The sequence below is a fragment of the Mastigoproctus giganteus genome, chromosome 12 (genome assembly GCF_048544385.1).
Source record: "Mastigoproctus giganteus isolate SK-2022 chromosome 12, ASM4854438v1, whole genome shotgun sequence".
Classification (NCBI taxonomy): domain Eukaryota; kingdom Metazoa; phylum Arthropoda; class Arachnida; order Uropygi; family Thelyphonidae; genus Mastigoproctus; species Mastigoproctus giganteus.
Window position 1 is genome coordinate 173,181,098 of NC_143586.1, and position 23,809 is coordinate 173,204,906.

Consider the following 23,809-nt stretch of genomic DNA (forward strand, 5'->3'; position numbering starts at 1 on the left):
AGAAATTTATTAAATAGGGTCAAGGATCCATAGATGAACCCTGCTCAGGATGACCAACAAAAATGACAGCTCTAAAAATGTGCCAAAAAAATTAAAGACCCAATTATGCAGAATTGACATTGAACTATCTAGACTTGGAAACATCATCTCTAAAATGTAATGTTTTCAAAGGGTCTGAAGTGACCTTTTACTTAGGCATGCCAAAGGTCAGTTCTTATTGGGTGCAGATTATGGTTACATCTCTTTAGAATCATTGCAGGCTGAGATTTATGAGGAAAATTTTTACAGATATGATGCTGGCCCAGGTTTTGTTCAAGAACTGTAACTGATGATGGAATGTGGATTCATAACTGGGAATCCAGAAACAAAATAGGAGTTGGTGCACCTTGGGTCATCACTGTCCAAAAGTTCAAGACTTAACCTTTTGCTGGAAAGATCATAGCCATAAGTTTTTGAAATATGGAATTATTTTAATAGATTAACGTGCCACACTAGAGAGATGCCTACGATGCTGTTCTAAAAAATATGGAGGGCTATAAAGGAACAGATAAGCAGTATTAGTAACATAGGTATTGGTAGTGGCAAATGATATAAGGCTGCAAGCTTATATAGTACTAGGCAAAAAAACAAAAAAACAAAAAAAAAAGGAGAAAAAAATTCCCATTTTATCTACCCATCCCACCAATAGTTTGTCTAGTTCTTCCTTGAATTTATTTAAACTATCCACTTCCACAACAATGGATGAAAGCTTGTTCCAACAATCAACCTCTGCCTAAAGGCAAACTTCTGGCCTCCAACCATTTTTCGTCAATTTGAATTAATGTTCCCTTATGTGCATAGTCTGAACAAGAGGAAGAATCCCATCAGCATTGAGTTTGCCCAAGCCATTCAAAGCTGTAAACATCCCCAATCAGATCACCTCACAGGTACCTTGTCTCCAGATGCTGCAATTTGAAGAACCGAAGTCTTTTTGGTAAGAGCACCCCTTTTTCCCCTTCTCTGTACCCGTTCCAGCAGCTTTTCATCCTTCCTAAAATGAGACCTCCAGACCTGTACGCAGTACTCAAGATGTGGTCTGATCATTGCCTCATCAGTGGGATAATCACCTCATTATCGCTAGCAAAATTCTTGTATATCATTGACAAAACCCCATGGCTGTCCTTGCAGCCTGTCAACACCTTAGAACTTCATATCTGACTGAACAATTACCCACAGGTCCTTTTCATTTTCTGCTACCCTGAGTATAGTACCACAGTTGGTAATTACTATGGGGATTACTGCTACCCATATGCAATATTTTGCATTTGCCAATTGCAAGGCACTGCAAAAGCTTCAATTGCCATTTCTCGGTCCATCTGCCAAATTTTTCTAGATCTTGTTACAACCGCATTAATTACTGTCATTAACGCCCTGCCAACCTTTGTATCATCTGCAAACTTAGACATTAAGTGTGATATATCTTTATTAATATTTAATTTTCTGTTTATACTCCGGCAACCAGGTCATTAGAGTTTACAATAAATCGCCAATACAATTATTTATTGTATTTAGTAGTTATGGGCTTGAACCCCGGTCCACTCAAGGAACGCGTGCTATGCACTCTCGCTCCTGACCACTGGGCTACGATTGAAAACAACAGTGTGCCCAGCACTGAACCTGGGGGACTCCACTAATAACAGTTGTTCACGAAGAGCAGATGATGCAAATAAAAACAGCAATGACTTCTTTACTTGTGTAAACAGATATGAAGTTCTCTGACAGTGTAGACCGGCTGCCAGGACAGCTCATCGAGTTTTGTCAATGATACACAGGAATTTTGATAGCAGGGATAAGGAGGTGATTATCTTTTTGTATAAGGCAATGATTATTCTTCCTGAAATTTATTCTTCCTCTAGCTCAGAAAAATCACCTGAGAGGGCATAAATTCAAATTGAGGAAAGACAGATGTAGGATAGACGTGCGGAAATTTGCCTTTAGCCAGCGGGTGGTTGGTTGGTGGAACAGACTGCCATCCCTTGTGGTGGAGGTTGATAGCCTAAATAAGTTTAAGGCTCAGCTGGACAGGTATTTTGAACGAACAGAGGGGTGACGTGGAAGTGGTTTTTTTTTTTTTTTTTGGCTGATGTTGCATAAGCTTGCTTTCTTGCATCAAATGCCTCTACTAATGCTAATGCTAATTAGGTGTCATCTTGCATACAGGTCTGGAGCCCTCATTTTAGGATGAATGTTGATTTGTTGGAACAGGTAGAGAGAAGGACACAAAATTAGTGGAGGGAAGGGGAAACAAAAGACTGCTTTTGCCGAAAAAGAGGTTTCAGTTCTGCAAATTGCAGTGTCCGAAAACTTAGGCACCTTCAAGGAGATCTGATTGAGGTGTTTAAGGCTCTGAGTGAATTTAGTAAGCTTAATGCTGACGGCATGCTTCATCCTGCTCAGACTACACACAAGGGGGCATATATTCAAACTGAGGACACGTGGTTGCAGAGCAGATGTATGCACGCTACCACCATCCACTCTGCAACTGCTTCTTTTGCCACTACTATTATTAATTAATGAGGAGAGATTATCTGCTGATCAGTCTATTGCTCAAAGATTTGCAGAAGATTTAAGGTCACTTATCAAAAGAGAAAAATTAATTGGAGAACAATCCATAATATGGACAAAAGAGGTCTTAAATTATGAAATTTTACCTACAAAAATTTTTGAAACTACAAAAATTTTACCTACCTGCGAAGAAAAAATTGGAATCTGTAGCTCCAGGATACAAAATATCGAGAGAGAGAGAGAGAGAGAGAGAATCAGAGTAGCTGCCTGCAGCAATGTAACAAGAACTCACAAATTGTGGCTTTTTGTTATTGGTAAATCAACTAATCCAAGAGCTTTCAAAAAATATAAAATTGTTCATCTGTAACAGTACAGATGAACAAAAATTAGCATAGATGGACTTTGAAACTGATATTTCAAGCAGCATATGAGTCTAGATAGAAGTAAAATATTTTGTTTGTAGTATTTAAATTCCAGTGAAAAACAAAACTGTTTAGTCTCCTTGCAAAACAGCTTCATTATCCAAGATTACGCCTGGAGATTTAAGATGCATTAAAACAACTTTTTTTAATAAGTTTTTACAAAGACACTGAGCTGGATTTTTGATAAACAAGTGGAAACATAATTGAAATAGGTGAGGGTGGGGATACACAGGAAAAGAGAGATTACCAGTACACTATAACTGAATGCAAAACTTAAGATTTGGTTTAGATATTAATTTGATTCTGTTCACTTTTTCTCCCCATAATTGATATAATTATGCCCCCACTAGTTGTAACATTCCATTGTAATAACATTCCCAGCTAAAGATATGGCAGTGAGCATAAGACCACTTTTGAGGTGCATGCTTAGAAACTTTATTCAGCCACCTAAAAATTATTTGAAGCCCGGGTGACAGGAGCAAAAGGTGCCATAACAACGTGGTAGTTTCATGCTACTGCAACCCTTCTCTGTATGAAAGATTTATGGTGGTAAGGGAATGAGCAGTAAACAGCTCTATCTTGGCAGGTTTCACATACAATATGACTTTCAAAAATTTCAATAAGAAATTAATCAGTTCATTTTTACTTCCAGAATTATAAAGAACTTCTGTACTGGCAGTGTTTCACGATTTCAAGAAAAATGCTTATAGCATAAAAAAAATTTCTTGAATAAAGATATATAAATTTTGTTATTTTCTAGCACAACTGTAGAAGTGTCACAATTATTATATGCACAAAAGGAACAATAAATATTAGTTTCAAGATTTTTACTAAGGGGACAAAATAAAAAAATTAAAAACAGTACACTACAGTGCTCTCGTTCAGAATGAGCCATTTACAGATTCAGCTGCAGTTTGGACAGGCACAATCTGTATACAAAATTATACAAGACATGAAACATTTACATGATCTAATGATTACAGCTCACTTTGTGTGAAAATACTATTAAAATCTGATATTCGTGAATTTTTTTTAATTGTGGAAAATATTACTGAATTTTTTTTAATTCCTTGTAAATTTAACTTTAAAAAATGCTAAATATTTAACATCATTCTAAAGTCATTTTTACTTTTATATTCCTAAATAGTAAGATGCTGTAAGAGTAGCCTGTACATTTTGGTGGATCACTTTTTGAATTGGTTGAGCAGTAACTTCAAAATGTATGCAAGTAAACTATTACACGACAGCACTTGAATAAGCAGAATGCATATTTTTACAGAATATGTACTTCAGGGATGACATGAGCTACATACAATGATCCTAAAAAATGCTGAAGACAACTTTACACTGCAAGAGATCTATTCTATACAGTTTTTACAATTAGTGAGATACTGCAGGCCTCAGTCCAAAATAACTTAATATCCAGTTTCACAAAACCACAGAGAACATCTTCTGGCGCACTCCAATAATCATTCATAATGCATTTTACTGCGGTTTTCTTATTTAGAACTAGTCTTCTTTTGGCATCATCCAAGTTAATTCGAAGAAAACCACAGCATGTAATGTATGGTAACCTCGTAACTGGAATATTGTGGAGATGTGGGAGGGGATACACCTATGTACAAGGAATTAGATGGAAAGAATCATTTTTGTGGATCGCCACGTACAGTGCTTGTGAAACTGGAGGTACAGCAACTTGTTTAACGTAACATGTCGTTAAACAAATTCATTAGTTCCTGGAGATGTTAGAGGTTCCAAACTCTGCAAAATAATTTTAAAAAATAATAAGCTTGTTACATAACAACTCTTATTAACTTAGTTCTGTTATATACATATTGGCAAAAATATAATTGAATTTAGAATTTTTTTTTAACATTTGTTAACAGCTTAACATCAAGACAATCATGCTAATAAATAAATATACTTTAAAATAAGTAGTACTTTTATCTCGCAATATGTATAAACATATTACGAGACATTTTCTCAACAAAATTCATTATCAGATGTAATAAAAGCATCATTAATCCATGTCTTGAAATGTCCATTAGCTGCTTCACTGATATATTTAGTTAGTAATCTCATTAATCCTGAGTACAGGACAATCAAGAATGAAATTATAAAATCTGTGGTTTGTATATTTTTAGAATAGAATGAAGAATAAAGTAAACTGATTTACAGTTTAATTCCTAGTATATTTTTGAATGCTTTTCTTGTACATGATATTTATATGCACCTGAAAAGTGATGCAGGTAATTTAGAGAGATTGGTATTGCAGATGTTCATAACAATCAGGAACTAATAATAATTAAAATGTTGAATGCATTCGACCATGTGGTATCACACAAATAAAGCTGCAAGTTCATTCCTATATATGGTAGTTAATGCAACCCATCAAAAAAAAAAAAAGTCAGGGTTGTGAAATGCACATGAACTAAGTGATCAATTTGTTCTTTTTGTGGAATGGGGCACTCCTTCAGTAACCACTATGTTCATACCGTGCAATATGCAGTAGGTGCAATTCAATGTGAAAATGGGCAAGATAAAAGATTTAAGTAACTTTGAATATGGCATGGTAGTTGGTGCCAGAAAGTGCAATCTTGCTAGGGTTTTCATTTACAGCTGTCTTTGTGCATCAGAAATGGTCCATAACCAAATAACATCCAGCTAATGGCTCCTGTAGTTGGCTGACACAGACAATTGATGCAATCAGCTGCTGTGTATCCATCTGTGAATGGATAATTGCCAAGTAATAAGGCCAGAATTATATAGAACTGGTTTCCAGAATTCAACCTACTGTTGGTGGCTGCCCAGTAACCAGATCATTATTCTAAATGAGCACCTGTGGGATGTGTAGAACAAGTTCTTCAATGTACAGATCTGCAACTATCCAATTTGCAGCAATAACAATAATTGTGGGAAGATTTAAGTCACCATAGACCAGCATCCCAGTCAACCAAATCCAGGGACTTAAAAATCCAATATGAAAGGATTGGATATGAATGAGTGCACATTTATGGTCACTTTTTCTTTCAGGACAGTTAAGTAGCTGTATTTGAGATAGCCTGTTTTAATTAATGCCAAGGCATTTTGTTTTGAAATGTGATCTTTTTAATGAAAAATAAAAGCATCATGGGAACTTAAAGATTGTGCTTTTTTCTGTAATTCATAATTGTCTATTTGCATTTTATGAAAAATCAAACACCAATAAACAGATAATTAGATCAAAGATAAGACTTCAAAAATCTGCCATGTACAAATTTCAGTGAAACTACAGAGGTTCACCTTGTTTTTCCGAAGAAAAGAGTCACATGATTACTTCACTTTAACAAAGCAAGAGCAGTATTTACTGTTATCATAAAAATTGCCATTTCTGTAATTCAATAAATATACAGGTAATTTGTAACCAAGGGGACATGCTGGCTTTACCAAACTATGATTTTTATAGAAGAACCCGTGAAACCACAGTGGAAAAAAAACTGGGAGTTATATTTGTTGTAACATTCTCTTTATAATACTGTAGTACTGTGGGGATGTTTCAATGCAGTAGTTTTATTTTAACTACTGATTGAAATAGCCCTGTAATATTGTAGGGCTTTAATCCCAATTCTAGGGATAAAAGTTATGTTTTTAAAATGGGAGTTAGGCTGAAATGTGGGTTACAGCATTTGTTTTGAAGTTGAACATTTAATGATATCTTTGTAAATTGTTTAGCATATTGAAATGTAGGTCTGCTTCCACACACTGCTTGGCTGTTCACTTAGACAAAATACATTATTTACAGTTAGACATACATTTGCTAATAGAGGGAGGACACTTCAACTAATGAGAAGCCAGTAAGCTTTGAACTCTGGTAGTGTCTCACATTTTTAAATGTATAGCAGTTTCACCTAAAAAGATATTAGAAACTGTAGCTAATGGTATTTGCCTTTAAATTGAACACAAGCCTTAGAACTGAGTATTCAGAACTTGGTCTTCACTAAGAGCAAAAAGTCTTGCCATAGTCAAAACTGAATGCAGGTAATGCATACGAATTTTGATTTACCACCTGCTCTTATTTTTTAAAGGCATGTTACTTATGACTACAACAAGCAACCACAACATGTTTTTTTTTTTTTTTTTTATATATGTGAAAGGATGTGTGTTCTTGTGTTTTATTTGTAATAACAAATAAATCCACAAGAACACATGCCCTTTTATCTGAGAAGTTTAAACCTTAAGACAGTTTTTGAACTGTTTTGAACTGCCTGAATCATTGCTCCAACACAAAATGGCAGCAAGTCAACAAGGTGTTGAATTATGACATGAGGATCATGTATGTAACAAAGCTGTCTTCAATTCATTTCAAATGCTTAGTGGGATTGATCTGGACCAGCTGTTCCCAAATCTCAATCCCACACAAAGTATCTCTACCAATGGTGAGGATTGCCAAGCTTATTTATCTGCAGTGAAGTAAGATATGCTGTCATTTGTGGATCAGAGAAGTGTATGCCAAGAAAAATACCTCTGCGCCATAACACCTACCTGCATTCGGTACTGGGTACGAAACGAAGTGCGAGACCACGACTTGTCTCTAGTCATCCTGCCCCTGTCATTTGTCTACTTTGCACCAACAAAGCCATATTTTCTGTTTAGTGATCAGTGGTTTTTGTGAAGGTCTTCTACTCTCATAGTATGGATACTGATGCCTTTAATTTCTTGCATTAAATGCAGAGATTGACTATTCCATCACTTAATGATCTGCTCCATCCTTCAGTTTAAACTGTAGTTGAATGTGTTTATGATATTAAAGACTCCAGTGACCCTAGTTTTTGAACACTCATCAACTGCAGCCATCATCTCTGTTGTAACCTGGCAATCACACATTTTCAGAAATCTGGAAGTTCCTATCCATTCCGCACTATCAGCAAACTGGCTGCATACTATTTGGGTCCACACAACTTTATCAAGATTCCCTGCACACAATCACAAAACAATTTACTTCTCTGGTTTATATATTTCTGAATACACCCCAAACCTCCATGGTTATAGTAGACAGACAGCACTGGGCCCCTGAGGTTTGTTGTGGTGATTTTTTTAGCAGTAGCAACCATGGATTCTAAAACTGATGGAGCTAATATTCAGGCCCCCACTTATGAGTCAAGTGGATAGAAAAATTTTGTCATTCTGAGAACCAAATCTTCTGCTTGTCCCTTCATAACAGCAGAAATATTAGGAACTCAGGGTATATTCTCAATGTGCAAGGCCAAAAACTAATTAGTATCATGGTAGCAACCACTTGGTGTGAACTAATGTAAACAGGTATCTAGGTAATGGTAGGTGGCAGATGACTCTCAGTTCCCAGTACAATACTGCCACTTGGCTTACTGGAAGCTTGATGTGGTGAAAACTATATGATCTCCAGAGCAAAACTCCGGCATGGCAGTATGTTGAATATCAACATTTCAAGGGTACAGCTTTAAAACAATTTTTGCAGGTTAGCTGCTAGATAGTCTCCACTGGACTGAACCCACAAGTAATGCACTAAGAGACATCCAGATCAGCTAGTGTATAATCTCAATGCCTCTGCTCTACAAGCTGTAACTAGAGGAGGCTGAATTGTGTGTGTGTGTTTTTCAGTGGCCTGCTTCCAAGGTGACATGTCAAGGGCCTGGGTATATACACTTGCTTTGTGTTTCATACCCAAAAATTTCATCAATCCATACAACGTATCATGAATAGTCAAACTAAGAGAATAATCTTATCTTCAAAAAGATCTAAACCTCCTAAAAACTTGGGATTTTAAAACACTGATTGAGCTGATATTAAGGTTCCCACTTATGAGTCAAGTGGATAGAAAAAAGATTGGCAATGTCAAGTCATTCTGAGAACCACATCTGCTATGGTTGTTTATTCTAATTATTTGCTTTAGTGCCTATGTCCACTCTGATATTTCTTGTCAAAGACTTCTAAATCTGAATATGCTCAGTCTGATCTCTCCTCTTTTGCCTTTATTTGTTTTCAACACTACAAATTGTCAGAACTCTTTACTTTCTCCAATTTTTCCTAACAGTGAGCTGAATTTAAAGTCTAGAACTTCGGGTGGTAGAGATGCTCAGGTTTTTGTTATTTCTAATGCCCTTAAAAGGAAGTAAGTTTATACAGCATCACAAACATACACATTATTTGCCCAACTGTACAGTGGCATTTACCTACTGGAATACCAGACAGTATCAACACCCTTGACTTTACAGGACTAACACCCCATTAACATTAAAGTGGTCCCATATCTCAAATCACAACTTAATGTGATTTGTCTTAGTCTCTTCTCCAATGGAGCCTCCTTACCCATGGCCAATCTCAAGTTCTTGAATAAAGGTTCACGCAGGGCAGCACGAAGGCCACAGTGTGAGGAGTTGGTAAGATTATATTTGATTAATAATGACCAGGTTAGATGAGCATTAACCGTTTTTTCCGTAGCTTCACCTATACAGTTGGAAAGGACAATTTGCTGGTAAGTGGCATGATTTTAATAAAGTCATGATGTACGTGGTGCTAATTATTCATGGAGGCATTTTCTTTGAAAGATTAATTGTGCAGCAGAAGCTGTTATTGTTATTGTTGGGTTTTAGGAGCATTAGCAACTAAGGCCATATTGCTCCGGGAATATGCGGTGGTCATTCCCTGCCCTTTCCACATCCTCCGTATTTGGTGGTCACGGGCTTGAACCCCGGGTCTAATCAAGAAGCATGTGCTACGCACTGCTGCTCCTGCCCACCTGGCTATGGAGGTGCCAGCAGCAGAAGCAGCACATGAAGTGTTTTTATCACTGAGCTGTTTCAATGCAACATAACATAGCGCACCTTATATCATCCAGCAGCACTTTTGAACAATCTTCAGTTTTGAACTGTTCAGGTGAATAAACAATTGTAAACTGAATGGGGAGAATATTTCTGGCCTCACTTTGGAGAAGCAGGATCAGTGTCACTGAATGACCAAAGAGTTTAGTCAAGTTATTAAGCTATAAAAATTTAGGGTCTGCTTTTCAGCACAGTACTTAATTTATGGAAGGTTGCTGAATATGAACTTATGACAGGGATTTGATGCAAAGGACTCCCCTAGAGCATCAGTATGTATCTTCCAGGAGCAAAACTTTATTCCCATTCAGTATGGACAGATAGAATATTTATTACACATTTCACTGATTTTATTCCAGATGGGCTGCATTTTAGTAGACCTATTAATCATAGAGGTAGATTGTCTGAATTTTTTTTTACTTGCCTGTTGAATGCCTCTGCCATTAGCTGTATCTTTTAAATTCAAACAGATATGTGGCAGTGGAGATCTGCTGAAGTTACTTCAAGCTATGTTTTTCTCATACTTGACTTGGCTACATTAATTTTTCCACCAAGCTCTTAGATGTGACCTAAGACTTAATAATGTTCTTGGGATGGTTTGCTTAGCAGCTATAAGTACTTGCTTTGTGATATAACAATGGCATCATTAACATTTGTCCCTGGAACAACTGATTTGTCCAATGTAGCTAGCTGCTTATATTTTTCCCAATTAATTGTTTGCAACAATCCATCTGTTTGTTATGATTAGGGCAAGATGATAGCATCACAAATAGAAATATAAACAAAAGATATTTATTAATAGTTAAGGCAAAGCTAAGTAATATTTGACATGTGCTCTTAAAATATTCCAAAATGAGCATTTGCAACCTTTATACAACAGTTTTGGTAAACACAACAATTATGGCTTAAATGTTATCAGAAGCCCTCAATTTGCTTCATTTTATCATTTTAAATGGAAAACAAAATGAAAAGTTCACCAGGTGCAAACTAATATTTAGTTGAACCGCCTCGCCCTGATGATAGCAGCACACCGTTAAGGCATTAATAAGATCAATTTCTGAAGATGATCAACTGATAGTTCGTGGTTCCAAACATGAATTATGGCTTCCTGAAGTTCATGAAGAGTCTTTGGTTTCTTTCTGGTAACTGCAGATTCCACACAATGCCAACAGTTCTCTATAGCAGGAGTGGCCAACTTAATTTGTGATGCAATCTACTGTTTTCCTTCAAAATGTGCCGCAATCTACCATCTCAAAAATTTCATTGCACAATGTGCACAAATCGAGCGATGACTGTATATTTAAAATTCGTCATGGTTGGCCACCCCTGTTCTATAGGATTCAGGTCCTGGCTGTTTCCTGGCCAGCTAAGAGTTGTAATGGACCATTCTTCCAACAAGAATGGTCCATTACAACTGAAATGATGGAGCTCAGATGGAGCTTTATGGTTTTTAAGGCATAAATGCTTCAAAGTGTGGTCCTGTTTTGGCATAGACTCATTTGCATCTGGTTCTTTTTTTCCTATCAGCAGGACCATTCTTCCAACAAGAATGGTCCATTCTAACCATTTTTTCACCTGTAATAAATATAAACGCATTACTGTCGCACCTGTAATGCAGAAATGAAGCTAAAGTAACTACAGAAGTGCCTACTTACACTTTTTGCCCGATGACAAGGAGGAAGCAGAGTTGTCCTGAAAGATGCAGTTAGTTGGTAGATTGAAATGGTCTCTAATGGTTGGCAGCAATCTGCCTTCCAATATAGCCAGGTATCCATTGGCATTTACGGAACCTTTTATAAACTGCAGGTGACCTACTCCGCGATACGAAATGCACCCCCACATCATTTGGCTGGTAGGGAATTTAACTGTAGACACCATACAGGCTGGATGGCATTCTTCACCACGTCTATGGCGAATCGTTTGTCTCCCATCAGAGCCATACAAGTTGAATTTCTTCTCATCTGAGAAAATAACTGACTTTCACTACTCAGGGGTCCATTTGACATGCTCCTTACACCAAATTAATTGGGCCTTTTTCATTTTTAGGATGACTGGCTACAAGTCCATTTTTGAATAGAGTCTTCTGACTGTTACTGCACTTGCTACCAATCCTGTATGTTCTTCCCATTCTTTTTTTCAGCTCAGATGGAGCTTTATGGTTTTTAAGGCATAAGTGCTTCAAAGTGTGGTCCTGTTTTGGCGTAGACTCATTTGCGTCTGGTTCTTTTTTTCCTATCAGCAGAACCAGTGTTCTCGAGTTTGGAAAGAAATCGGCTCACTGTCGACTGATTACAAGACACTCTATAAGCAATATGATGGGAAGAACATCCTTCCTCACGTAAAGCAACAATAGCACTCTTTCTTCGTGGCATCAACTGCACATAACTCGCCATCCTGACACAAGCAAGGAATGACTACAACTCTTGCAGAACGTGCTTATATAGCTGAAAGTAACAGCTGATGCAATATTATGTCATCACCTACAGTGTCAATCTTATCTGATACAATCTGTAAGAAAAATTGCCATATACTTACGTTATTAGGACGACAATTACAATTTTAATGGGTGATGCACTTTCTTTGAACACCAGTGTATATGCTTTTGTGTGGTTGAGACCAGCTTGATTTTATTTGGCTCTGTTAATATATTTTGTTCAGCACCCATTTAAATCCTTTTTCTCAGTTTTCTATAGTGGACAATCTCTGGAATAATCAATATGTAATCCTTTGCAATTTGGACATCTGCCCAAATTTGGGAATCCTTTGGTTCATCAGCTTTACAGTCTGAGTAAGATCACATGATCACATGAAATGCAGATGGCACAAGAGGCTAAACTTCTGTAAGCATTCCAGAAGTGGCCACATTTTTTTGTTAATTAATACATTTTGGGTTAGAGACATTAGCCTCAACAGAAGTTGGCAATCTGGTCATGTCAAGTGCTAAGATTGTTCTGTGTTGGAAAACATTTAACAAATATTGATTTGATATGTATAATTCCTGGTCTTTTAGTTCTGTCAAAAGTTGCTCTACTGACAGGTTCATGAGGTCCCACTCAGCTATCATGCCATGAGACAGGTTCAAGTACCACAAGGGAAGAAAGAATTTTGATTATTCCTCAGATGATATTACCTTAAGAAGCTGCTGAGATCGTATAGCATTTGAGACTTCTACTAGTAAGTTCCTAAGTCTAAGATGCTTTACTGTTTTAAGAGCAGTAATTAGGCTTTCTGTGCATTTTTATACTTCAAATGATGACACTATTCAGAGACTGGTCTTGGACAGAGTGCAAGATGCACATGGAAGCTCTTATATTATTAGTCTGTTTTCTGCTTGAACTATCCATACATAAGTCATCTAAAAAGGGTCATCATTTCCTATAGGAAATGTGGAGAATATTTTGTTTCTTTTGGTCCAGGGGATTGTTTTACCACCCAGACAGGACCAGTGCCACTGAATGACCAAGAGAAAGGGATTAGTAAAGTTATTATAAAAACAAAACAAAGATGACTTTCCTTGGGATTTAAAAACAAATTGTACTTATAACCACAGAAACTTTATAGAAGGCTAAAAAACAAATAACTATCACTGTGAAGAGAAGAACGAGGTTAACGAGGGGAAGTAAAGGACACACTTACCAAGAAAGACTTTGGTTCTACAAATTGCAGCATCTGGAAACTGACTGAAGTCTGGGTGTGGAAGTGGGTAGTGTGAATAAATTTATGAAAGAATTAAGGCAAATTATTAAAGGAGATGGATAAGATTAGGTGGTAGCAATTTTTAAAAAAAAATTTTTTTTTTTTTATTTGCACCAATGCTGTGTAAGATTGCTTCCTTGCATCATTTGCCGCTACTAATATTTTTTATGTGCAGAGAAATTGCTCAGTTGTGCAAAAAAATTCTTGATGCCCAGGGCATGTAAGTTATGCAAAAATCATTTTCTATTGTTTGGAGCACTTCTATTTTAATTTACATTCCATTAATGTAATGCTGGTTTGCATAATTTTGGGAAATGTATGCATTACATTGCTTAATAAGTGTTTGCAATTCTCTCCTGTTCGTTATATGAATAGGACGAAACTCCATATAAATGAGCTTCTTGAATAAAAATTGCTCTCTTTAAAGCGTATCAGGAGAGCTTTACAAACACTGATTTAATTATCTGTGATGTAAATGTATTATTTGCTTTGTGAACTATACAGGAAAGAAACTGCAGCATACCATATAAGACATCGCACTGTACTCATATAGCCTATTCTCTCTCTTGGATGAAAAATGAGAAAACTTTCCTAAAAGTTACACCATGAAGTGCTAAAAAAAGTTTAAACCATTTGCAGATGCATAATGCTCCTTTATAATGTTACTCGAATCATATATTTGAAATAATCTGTGATGGCTAAATGGTACCTATACAACAACCTAAAACGGCATACTAAACAGTAATACTGTAGTGTGTGTGTGTGTGTGTGTTTTTTTTTTGAAATATGAAATGTTTTTGGTCATCCCCAAGACTAAATTGCTGGACTGCATCACCAGTACCCTCTAAATTTCTGCAATAACTAAATTAGTAAGAAAAATATGAGTTCTGTTCTTATTAAAAATATAGGTCAATAGTTTCTCATAGAATTAATCACTTAAGTGCCTAACCACAGTGTACACAGAAAGAGACAGAATGAACAAATGCACGTATACACACACAAAAACATGCAAACTTTGTACCAAAATATCAATTAATTAGACTGTTGTTAAAGTTATAAACAATTTCTATAGTAAACATCCACTCATGCATGAAATACTTTCATAAGCATGCTGCAAAGAAAAAATCATTCTACGATACCTATTTATAAGCATGTTTACTTCATGTAGAAAGAGTTCACAAAATTCCATCTTGCATCTGAAAATGGGATAATATGAGAATGTACATGCTACACAAACCACTGGTGAGAGAAAATATTATCCCTTCTCTGAATCATCCATAGAAATTGTTGAAATGAACTGTCATATATGGGTAGAAAAATTTGACCAAAAGTGTTCCATGCCTGTTTTCTTCAGGGCAAGCAGTCAAAAATTTACGCCATTATACAGAAGTACTGTTTCTTACTATTCTTTAATGCAACAAATATTTTTCATTGTCAAATGCTGATTTTAATGTGCTGTGAAAACAGCTTTTCTATAATTAATAAATCATTCGATTTCAAAGAATACATGATACCAAGACTAATTACCAGTTTGATTTAACTGGTATTCCAATAGACTGATTTAAAAGGATTAATCCCAAACCATTAATATAAAAATAGCTCTAAGCTGTTTTTGTGTGTTTAATTTTTTTCCCCCTCCAGAATAGTTCATGTTTTCAGGTCTGCTAGAGCTACCCTAACCCTTTGGTGAGTATGTATGTATATTTATATATGCATACATTTTTCATGAACAGACTCTGTGGTGTATACGGGCAAATCTATATTTCAAGGAAATTTCAGATAATGTATCTAATTATGCACAGATTATCTATAAATCTTCAAACAAGTTTGCCATTTATTATCTGTTTCCAAGAAAGTAGCTTGAAAATCAGAATAAAAACTCATACTTGTTAGTGTCAATTGTCCAATTTGGGCATATACATACATACAAAAGCCAAAATTGCATACATTTTTGGTATTCTGATAAGTTTATAAAACTGAATCATGATATATAAATGGGTAACATGACATTAGTTGCTGTTGGGGTAAAAAATAAGCTTATTTTCTCATGGTTTTTTGTAATTTTTTAAATTCATTTTTGACAATTTCACTCTAGGTATTAGACAATGAAGTTAAAACAGAACAAATTAATGTTTAAGAAGTATACAAAATGTCCATTTTCACAAAATTTCAAAATTCCACCAAGAAATTCATCACTTATATGGCTACAAAAGCTCACTACCTGAAGCTTGTGTGGCCATATAAGTTCTAGGAACTCATTATTGAAAGGGTTGATAAAATTCCACATAAAATCAGAAATAGCTAGAATACCTCAATGTTTCAATTGAGAAATGAATTAGGGAAGTTGGTTGCTTTGGTGAATCTTATTTAATAATTCAGGAAATAAGGTTTCTGGTTGTTTCAAATAATGAAATGAAATACTTTTTTCTTTTTTCTGAAACACACTATATCTCCATACGAAAAGGAGAGGCAATAACACAAATAATGTTGTAAAACAGCAATTACATTGAGAATGCATAGGTATGTTTATTAAATTTTCAATTTCCTAATGCCCAGAATTAGAAGTATCTTCCAGTTGTGGGCATTAGGAAATCCTTGGCAATGTTCACTGAGAAAGCCTTATATATGAAAATGTACCCTTGCTCTTAAATGAGTACCAATTTCTGTCATCTGTAAAGGTGGTCAGCACTTTGTAGAGGAATAAGCTTGTCTTTCTGGAGCGCAGGAAACAGAGTTGCTGAATTATAGTTTTTAGTAGAAGGCATGTTTCTGTTTTGAGCTTCCTTACAAAAATGGATATACATGTGTGTGTGTGTGTGTGTGTATAAAAGTAAATAATAATAAAAAATTAAGAAAAAGAAAAAATATAGAATACCACGAACGTAAGCAGCTGCATAAAAAACAGATATGTGTCATGTAACCTATAAAAGCAATATAAATTAGAGAGCAATAAAGTGGAAAAGGAGTGAAGAAACAACAAGGACAGAAGAGAAGAAAGAAGATACACGGAAAGAATACTAAAAAATTAATTATAAAAATATTAAATATAAGGCAAATAAAGCCAAAACTACTATAAGCCCTTCTGGAATTAAAATCATCATCTTTCCACATTATCTGTAAAAAGTACTGCGTTTCAGTCCTGCCTAGATGAAACTTGTATGGAATTTTTTTTCATGCTGTAGCTGAACTAGTTCATCTTTGGTTGCATGGTTTTACCATTCTGAAAAACAGGCAATGTAACCATCTGAGTGGTAGCTTACTCAGCCAATTATTACTGGTTACATACATATTGTATGAATATTGCATGGAAAAAATTTACTAGAGTATAGTTAGCGTGAAGAGAATGCCAGTAGTTGTGTCTGTCACTTTTGTATTACCAGACCCTGTTCCCAGCAAGTTTCACACAGAAATAATGGTTCTGGTTCCTAGATATCCTCAGTATCTTCAAGTTAAATTTTTATTTTTAGCTAACACATGCTTTTTTGGCAATAGGGAGAAAGCCAGCCAATAATAAATAAAACTAGCAGCAGTAGTAGTAATGGAAAATTATGCAAGAAAGCAAGCGTATATAGCATCAGCCAAAAAAAAAAAAAAAGTTCATCCACTGTACCCTCTAAGATTTTGTCTAGTCCTTCCTTGAATTTATTCAACCCATCCACTTCCACAACAAAGATGGAAGCCTGTTCCAACAATCAACCACCCACTGGCTGAAGGCAAACTTCTGCACATCTATCCTGCAACCATCCTTCCTCAACTTTAATTTATGCTGCCCACATGTGTGTAGTCTCAGCAAGTGGAAGAATACCATTAACATTCAGCTTACTTAATCCATTCAAGGCTTTAAACACCTCAATCACATCTCTCTGCAGGTGCCTAGTCTGGAGATGCTGCAATTTGCAGAAGCTTATCACCCTTTTCTGGAAGGGCAACCAGTCTGGTTGCCCTTCTCTGCACTCATTCCAGCACGTCTTCATCCTTCCTAAAGCGAGGCCTTCAGACCTCGCTGTATGCAATACTCAAGATGCAGTCTAACCGTGATCTCATACAAAGTGATAATCACTTCTTTATCCCTGCTAGCATAGTTTCTGTATATCACTGACAAAACCTCAGGCAAAATTACAGGCGTATAAAAACGTTGCTTTTCTAAAAAATAAAAAATGGGATGATGCTTAGAGAGATGAATGCGAAATTTCTATCTGCCATGTTGACACTACTTTCAAATTTTTTGGGGAAAAATATCACAGGTGGAGTTCCCATTGTTTTACCAACTGCAAAGTTAGGTAATACATGTTCAATATATCTTAAATACCAAATAAAGTACCTAAAATCTATATTGTACTCAAGGTGTCCAAAAGTCTCAAAACATTAATAAAACATGCTGAAAATCTCGTGTGAATTAAACTTTCCCTTTTGGACAATGCTCAGCCATCCAAACTGTGTGTGTGTGTGTGTGTGTGTGTGTGTGTGTGTGTGTGTGTGTTTTGAGGACTGGGGGGGAGCTCTTGAATATTACAATTCTGATGCTTTAATATACTAACATTCTCAATGCATATACTCCTAATGAACTTTTGGGCATGTATTGCATATCCAAATAAGATTCCACATGTCCAATTAGAATTTATCCCATGTTACTATGGCATTAGTTTTTAAAAAAAAAATTTATTTCACTTAAATTTTTCATACACAAAGTTTAGGTAAGTTATTAAAGTAAGTAAAAGCAATATTCTTGCCCCTAGTACTTTCCCTAACTTAACTTCAGTGGTAGCAAAAATCATTGCTACCACTGACTGGAGGCAATGATCAAGAGTTCTAATACATGATCATTTAGATAGAAGTGGAATTCCAAAGGAAACAGCATGGTTTTGTAGAGAGGAAAATCATGTTTAACCAAACCTAGTCAGTTAATCTGACAGAAGAGTCATGGGCTGGCTGTAGGAAATGATCTCGATGTTGTTTACTTGAATTTCAGCAGAGCATTTGCCTCATGAGAGATTATTGTATAAGCTGGAACAGGTTAGAATTGCAGGGAAAATCACTAGATAGATGACAGGAGGCACAGGGTTGTGATTAATGGTTATTCTCCAGATTGGGCTAATTTAAGAAGTGAGTTCTCCAAGGATACTGGGACACTGTTTTTGATTTTTTTAAATGCACTGACAAAGGGATGGAGGGCACGATCAAAATTTGCAGATAATGGCATAATAAGAGTAGTAATGATCAATGCCAAGCAAAGCTTCTTCAAAACAGCATGTAAAGAACTTTGGGGATGGTCAAAAAAAGTGGCAGATATGTTTTAATATAGCAAAATACGAGGTCTTAAAATTGGTGGGGTTGAATTGAAAACAGTGGAGGAAGAAAGAAATTTGAGTTATATGAGTTTGTCTCTGCACTGCTCAGAGACAAAGTTCTCTGAGCAGTGCAGACAGATAGCAAGGAAGTCCCCATGGTATCCTATCAATAATTTATCAACATTTGATTGTAGAGGTAGGGAGGTTATAATATAAACCCACTGTATAAGGCAGTCGTAAGACCGTATTTGGGATAGTGTGTCTAACTATGGAGGCCACATATTTAAAAAAAAAGAGATCAAGATTCTTGAAAGAGTCGAAAGATGGGCACTGTGTCTGGTAGAGGTAGCAATTTATTTAAGCTATCAACTTCCAAAACAAGGTAGGAATTTGTTCCAGCAATCAACCCCCTTTTTTTTTTTTTTTTTTTTTTTTTGACTTTGGTAGTTGTTGGCGCATCGGCTTCTGTGGCCATATTGCACCTCCCAAGGTTTTTGCAGTACTTTGATCCAAGCCCGAGGCGGGAATCGAACCCGCGACCTTTGGGTTGCCGGGCAGGTACTTTACCCACTCGGCTAGCCCGGTCGGCAATCAACCCCCTAAAGGCAAACTTACATACATCAGTTCTGCACCCATCCTTTCTTAATTTGAATTTATATCCCCCTCATGTGCATAGTCTAAGCAAGAGGAAGAATCCCATCAGCATTGATGCTTACTCAATCCATTCAAAGCCTTAAAACACCTCAATCAGATCACCTCGCAGGTGCCTAGTCTCCAGAACTGAAGCCTTTCTGGTAAGGCACTCCATTCCCTTCACCAATCTCAGTGTCCTCTGTACTCATTCCAGCAGCTATGCATCCTTCCTAAAATGAGGCCTCCGGACCTGCGTACAGTACAAGATGTGGCCTGACCACTGCCTTATAGAATGGGATAATCACCTTCTTATCCCTGCTAATAAAATACCTGTATATCATTGACAAAACCCCCATGAGCTGTCCTGGCGGCCTGTCTGCATTGCTCAGAGAACTTCATATTTGATTTTGCACTATTATGCTGGGGTTACTGCTACTCATATGCAGCTTTACATTTGTCAATGTTAAACTTCAATTGCACTTTCTCGACCCATCTGCTTAACTTTTCTAGATCCTGTTGTAGTAGCATACTGTCATTAACTGTCCTAACCCTTATATCATCTGCAAAGTCAGGCATTAAGCCTAATATGCCTCCATCAATATCATTGATAAATATAGGAAACAACAGTGGGGACTCCACTAATAACATTATTGTACAAAGAGCAGTGTCCATTGATTACCCTATCTTCTCCCACTGAACCATCCCTTTATCCATATAACTTGCCCTTACTGCCACACTGCTCCAATTTGCACAGCAGTCTTTTATATCAAAATCTTTCCTGAAATCTAAGTATATGATATCAAAATTATTTTTTGCATCCAATTCCTTTGTGATCACATCATAGTATCCAATCAAATTGGTTAGACAACATTTCCCCTTAACAAACCCATTCTGTGTCTGAAGTATAATTGTAGCCTTGTCTAGATGATCCTGCATTACTCATGAGATCATGAAAAGGGAGTTCAAATGGGGAAAGACTGAATATATGAGCTACACAGCTTGGTAACTAAGTACCTTAGAGGAGAAAGTAATGAGGGAGAAATTTTTACTGTTACATAACGATTCCAGAACTAGGGGGCATAAATGAGAAAAGTGGTTTGTACTGGATTGCAAGAAGTTTCCTTTTAGTCAACAAGTTTCCTCCATGAGTGCCTGAGGTCGACAGCTTGGAAAAATTAAAAGGTCAGACGGATAGGTATCTACATAAGGGAGTCAAATAGTTTGTTTTATTTATTTATTTTTTAATTATTTTTTATTATTATTTTTTGGATAGTGCAGCAAAAGCCTAGGGCTTCCTTGCACCATATCGCTTAATACTAATATCTCCAAGTCAAGAATACCATATCATCCCACTACAAAAAAACTTTTCTTTTCTCCTGAATATTCCCATAGTACTAGAAGTTCTTAATATTTTCCTTTGAAATCAGGCTTCTTGCCTGATTTCAGAATGGTTGGCCTGCATCATTAGATCTCCTGCCTCCAGTATAACCTACATCACAACAATTTCAAAATACTGGTAAGAACTGAGTGCTTCTTTTACTTATAAGTTGAGTGCTTCAGAATTACTCATTCCTGCACAACTTTTGTCTCTCTCTCTCTCTCTCTCTCTCGCTATCAAAAAAAGGAAAATTTACAAATTCTTTCTGGAGTCCTACCTCTCCTTCTGTAAAAATATTTGCACTCGCTAGCTGGTCACTTCACTCCACTCTACATGGCTTGAACATGTAAGCAGATTTGACGACCCCTTTCTGACTTCCTAATCTGTTTATTTTCCCCTCTAATCCTTTTGGTGGGCGGTCTTATATTTGAATTTTCCTTTAATGCTTCTGATCTCAAAAGGACCATTAATAACCTGCGACAAGATTCAATAACATCTCCCCAACTTTGTTATAAAGCTCAAAAGCATTTTGCAATCAGTCTATTTGACTGATGTTTAATTGAAAAAATGTATTCCATCTCCTTTCTCCTACATTCATTATCGTGGGGGTGGGGGAGAGGCTGTGTCTGCAGATTTACTAACCTACATAAATTCCTTTCTTATGTCTGATGCCATAAACTGCAAGGATCAGCTTTAATTGGCTTGCATTGACTTATCTTCTCTTCACCCTCAGTGCTGCTTTACCTACTGGAAAAAAATTTATGGAATATAAGGTAATCATATGACACTCCCTTCTCCATTGAACTCTTCTTTTACAGACAATTTCTTTTCTCATTTAAAAAAGAAAAAGTAACTGCTTGATTTCTGCAGGGTGATTCTCTTTCTACTCTTCTAACTTAATTCCTTAACTTCTGCTTATGTAAAAGCCCCTCATTACTTATGCTGATGATATTAAAATTTGGGCTACCTCCACCTCAATTGAGGAGGCACAGCAAAATAATTCATGTATTAATGTTGCCATTGTTGTGGTTACTAATTGTTTTTTGGCCTTCGTACTAATCTTGAAAAGTGTTGCATATTTCTTTCTCCAAGAAACCTTTCCTTGATATTCAGCATGTTAAATCTATTCTGTTTTAATAGAGATCTGGGGATACTCTGAGACTAAATTTATCTTTTATTCTCACATCAACTTTCTTAAAAACTATCTCTCTGTAAGATAGTGGATACTGAGACGACAACCTCATTATCATCCTCTGCTATATAAAAGCCTATCTCCTTTCTTCCATGTTATATGCAGCTGAAATCTGATCAGCTGTTGTACCTGCTCATGTTAAAAGTGTTCTGTCTGTAGAATAACAATGTGGCAAACCTAAAAACTAGCTACGAACATACCATCTCTCTCTTGAACAACCATGACAGAAAATTTAAACTGTGGGTCTGCCAAGTATTTGATAAGAGTGCACTGCATGCAGCGATTTAAATCTGAAGCACCTTGATTCTTGAGCAGCACACAGTTTAAATTTTCTGTCATGGTTGGCAATGTCCCCCCACAACCTCAGGGGTACTAGACAGATGGCTTAATTATTCTCTCTTATTAAATCTTTTCTCTTTCTTTATCCCCTCACTCAAATTGATCCAGTTTTATTGAAGATATATTATTTTCTGAAGACAAGCAATACCACAAGGAAACTGCTGATTATTCTATCTTCTAACCTGTAGTATGCGTGTGTTTTCATTATTTTTTTTTTTTTTTCAATCTGACTCGATGCAAATACAACTCATACAAATAAAATATTTATTTATTACTTTTTGTCTCCTAGTTCTATTACTAGGCTATGAATTTCCCAAATTTGCATTTGCATTTTAATAGCCCATTTCACCCAAAATACACTTTCAAAACTTTCAAATATGTTGCTACCTTCCTTCCCCCCCACCCCAGTGTCTAATTTCACTAATAATGTCTGTTGTTTAATTATTCCTCATCCATATCCCCCCCACTTCTTACTGGGAACATATCTATATCACAGAACAATCTTCCTTTGAACTGTTCTAATCAAGTTACGCTGAAAAATGAGCATACTGAATTAGAGCAGTTCAGAGGAAGATGTTCCATTTAGCATTTCTTAGAACCGTTCAAATGGAACTTGATACCCACAATTCAGCAATGGGAAAGGTATAAATTTTCCTTTTTTTTTTTTTTTAATCACATCTGCCATTTCAAATTAATAATGCTGAAAATACAGCATATGTTTTTTTTTTTTAAGTAACTATTACTGTTGCCATATTAAGAAAAGGAAATGAGACTAAAATGCTTTTAGGGCTTAAGCCGCAGGCTGTGTAAACTTATACGTTGTGCAAAAGAAATAAATAATGAGAAAGAAAAGAAAAAAGTGTTTTAATGTTGTAATCTAATAATATACCGGATGGCCACTTTATTAGGTACACCTATCCTTTTCAGAAAAGTGGGCACTCCTTCAGTAACAGTGTCACTTTTTTTTTTTTTTTTTTTAATTTTAAACATAAAAGAGATGTGTTTGGCTATTTCCACTAGTTTCCCATTACAGTACCTAATATTTTTAACTGACAACATAGTAGATGCTTGCGTTGAAAGCCAATTGAAAAATTAATATTTTTTTTTACTTTCTTCTTATACTTTGCTTTTATTATTTCTATGGCAAATGCTCTTCCAGTCATAGAACTCACAGTAGAAATGACATATGTGAACTATGAACTCTATATATCATTTCACTGTCAGCATTTCAAATGGTATTTTAAGCTGCAAATGCTTAAGAGTCAGGATTGGTTCTTTCACATTTCTAAATTTAAATAGATATATTGTTAATGTGCTAACTGCAAAGACTAAACTTGTGGCCTTTGGCCAAAAATCAATTATTTCTCTTTATGCTTTGAACTAATCATTAACATTTTCATAATTTCAGCAATAAAGGTTCTTAACCCCCCCCCCCCCCACAAAAAAAATCTTTTCAAGTAATTGCATTTGCTCCTTTACAGAAT

General features: G+C 36.0%; 1 protein-coding gene across 2 annotated transcripts in view; it reads right to left on the reverse strand.

The window, feature by feature from the left end:
- Window positions 1–3,778: 3,778 nt before the first annotated feature.
- LOC150077601 (very low-density lipoprotein receptor-like) overlaps window positions 3,779–23,809 on the reverse strand; it is a 269,423-nt gene continuing 249,392 nt past the window's right edge. The window contains exons 20-21 of one of the 2 annotated variants that reach the window (XM_090386229.1): window positions 14,635–14,691; window positions 3,779–4,727 (exon numbers count right to left, since the gene is read on the reverse strand). In XM_090386229.1, the coding sequence (XP_090242355.1) occupies window positions 14,671–14,691 (21 nt within the window). In that variant the 3' untranslated portion in view covers window positions 3,779–4,727; window positions 14,635–14,670. The remainder of the gene's footprint in view (window positions 4,728–14,634; window positions 14,692–23,809) is intronic. The other variant, XM_090386228.1, reaches the window with a different exon arrangement.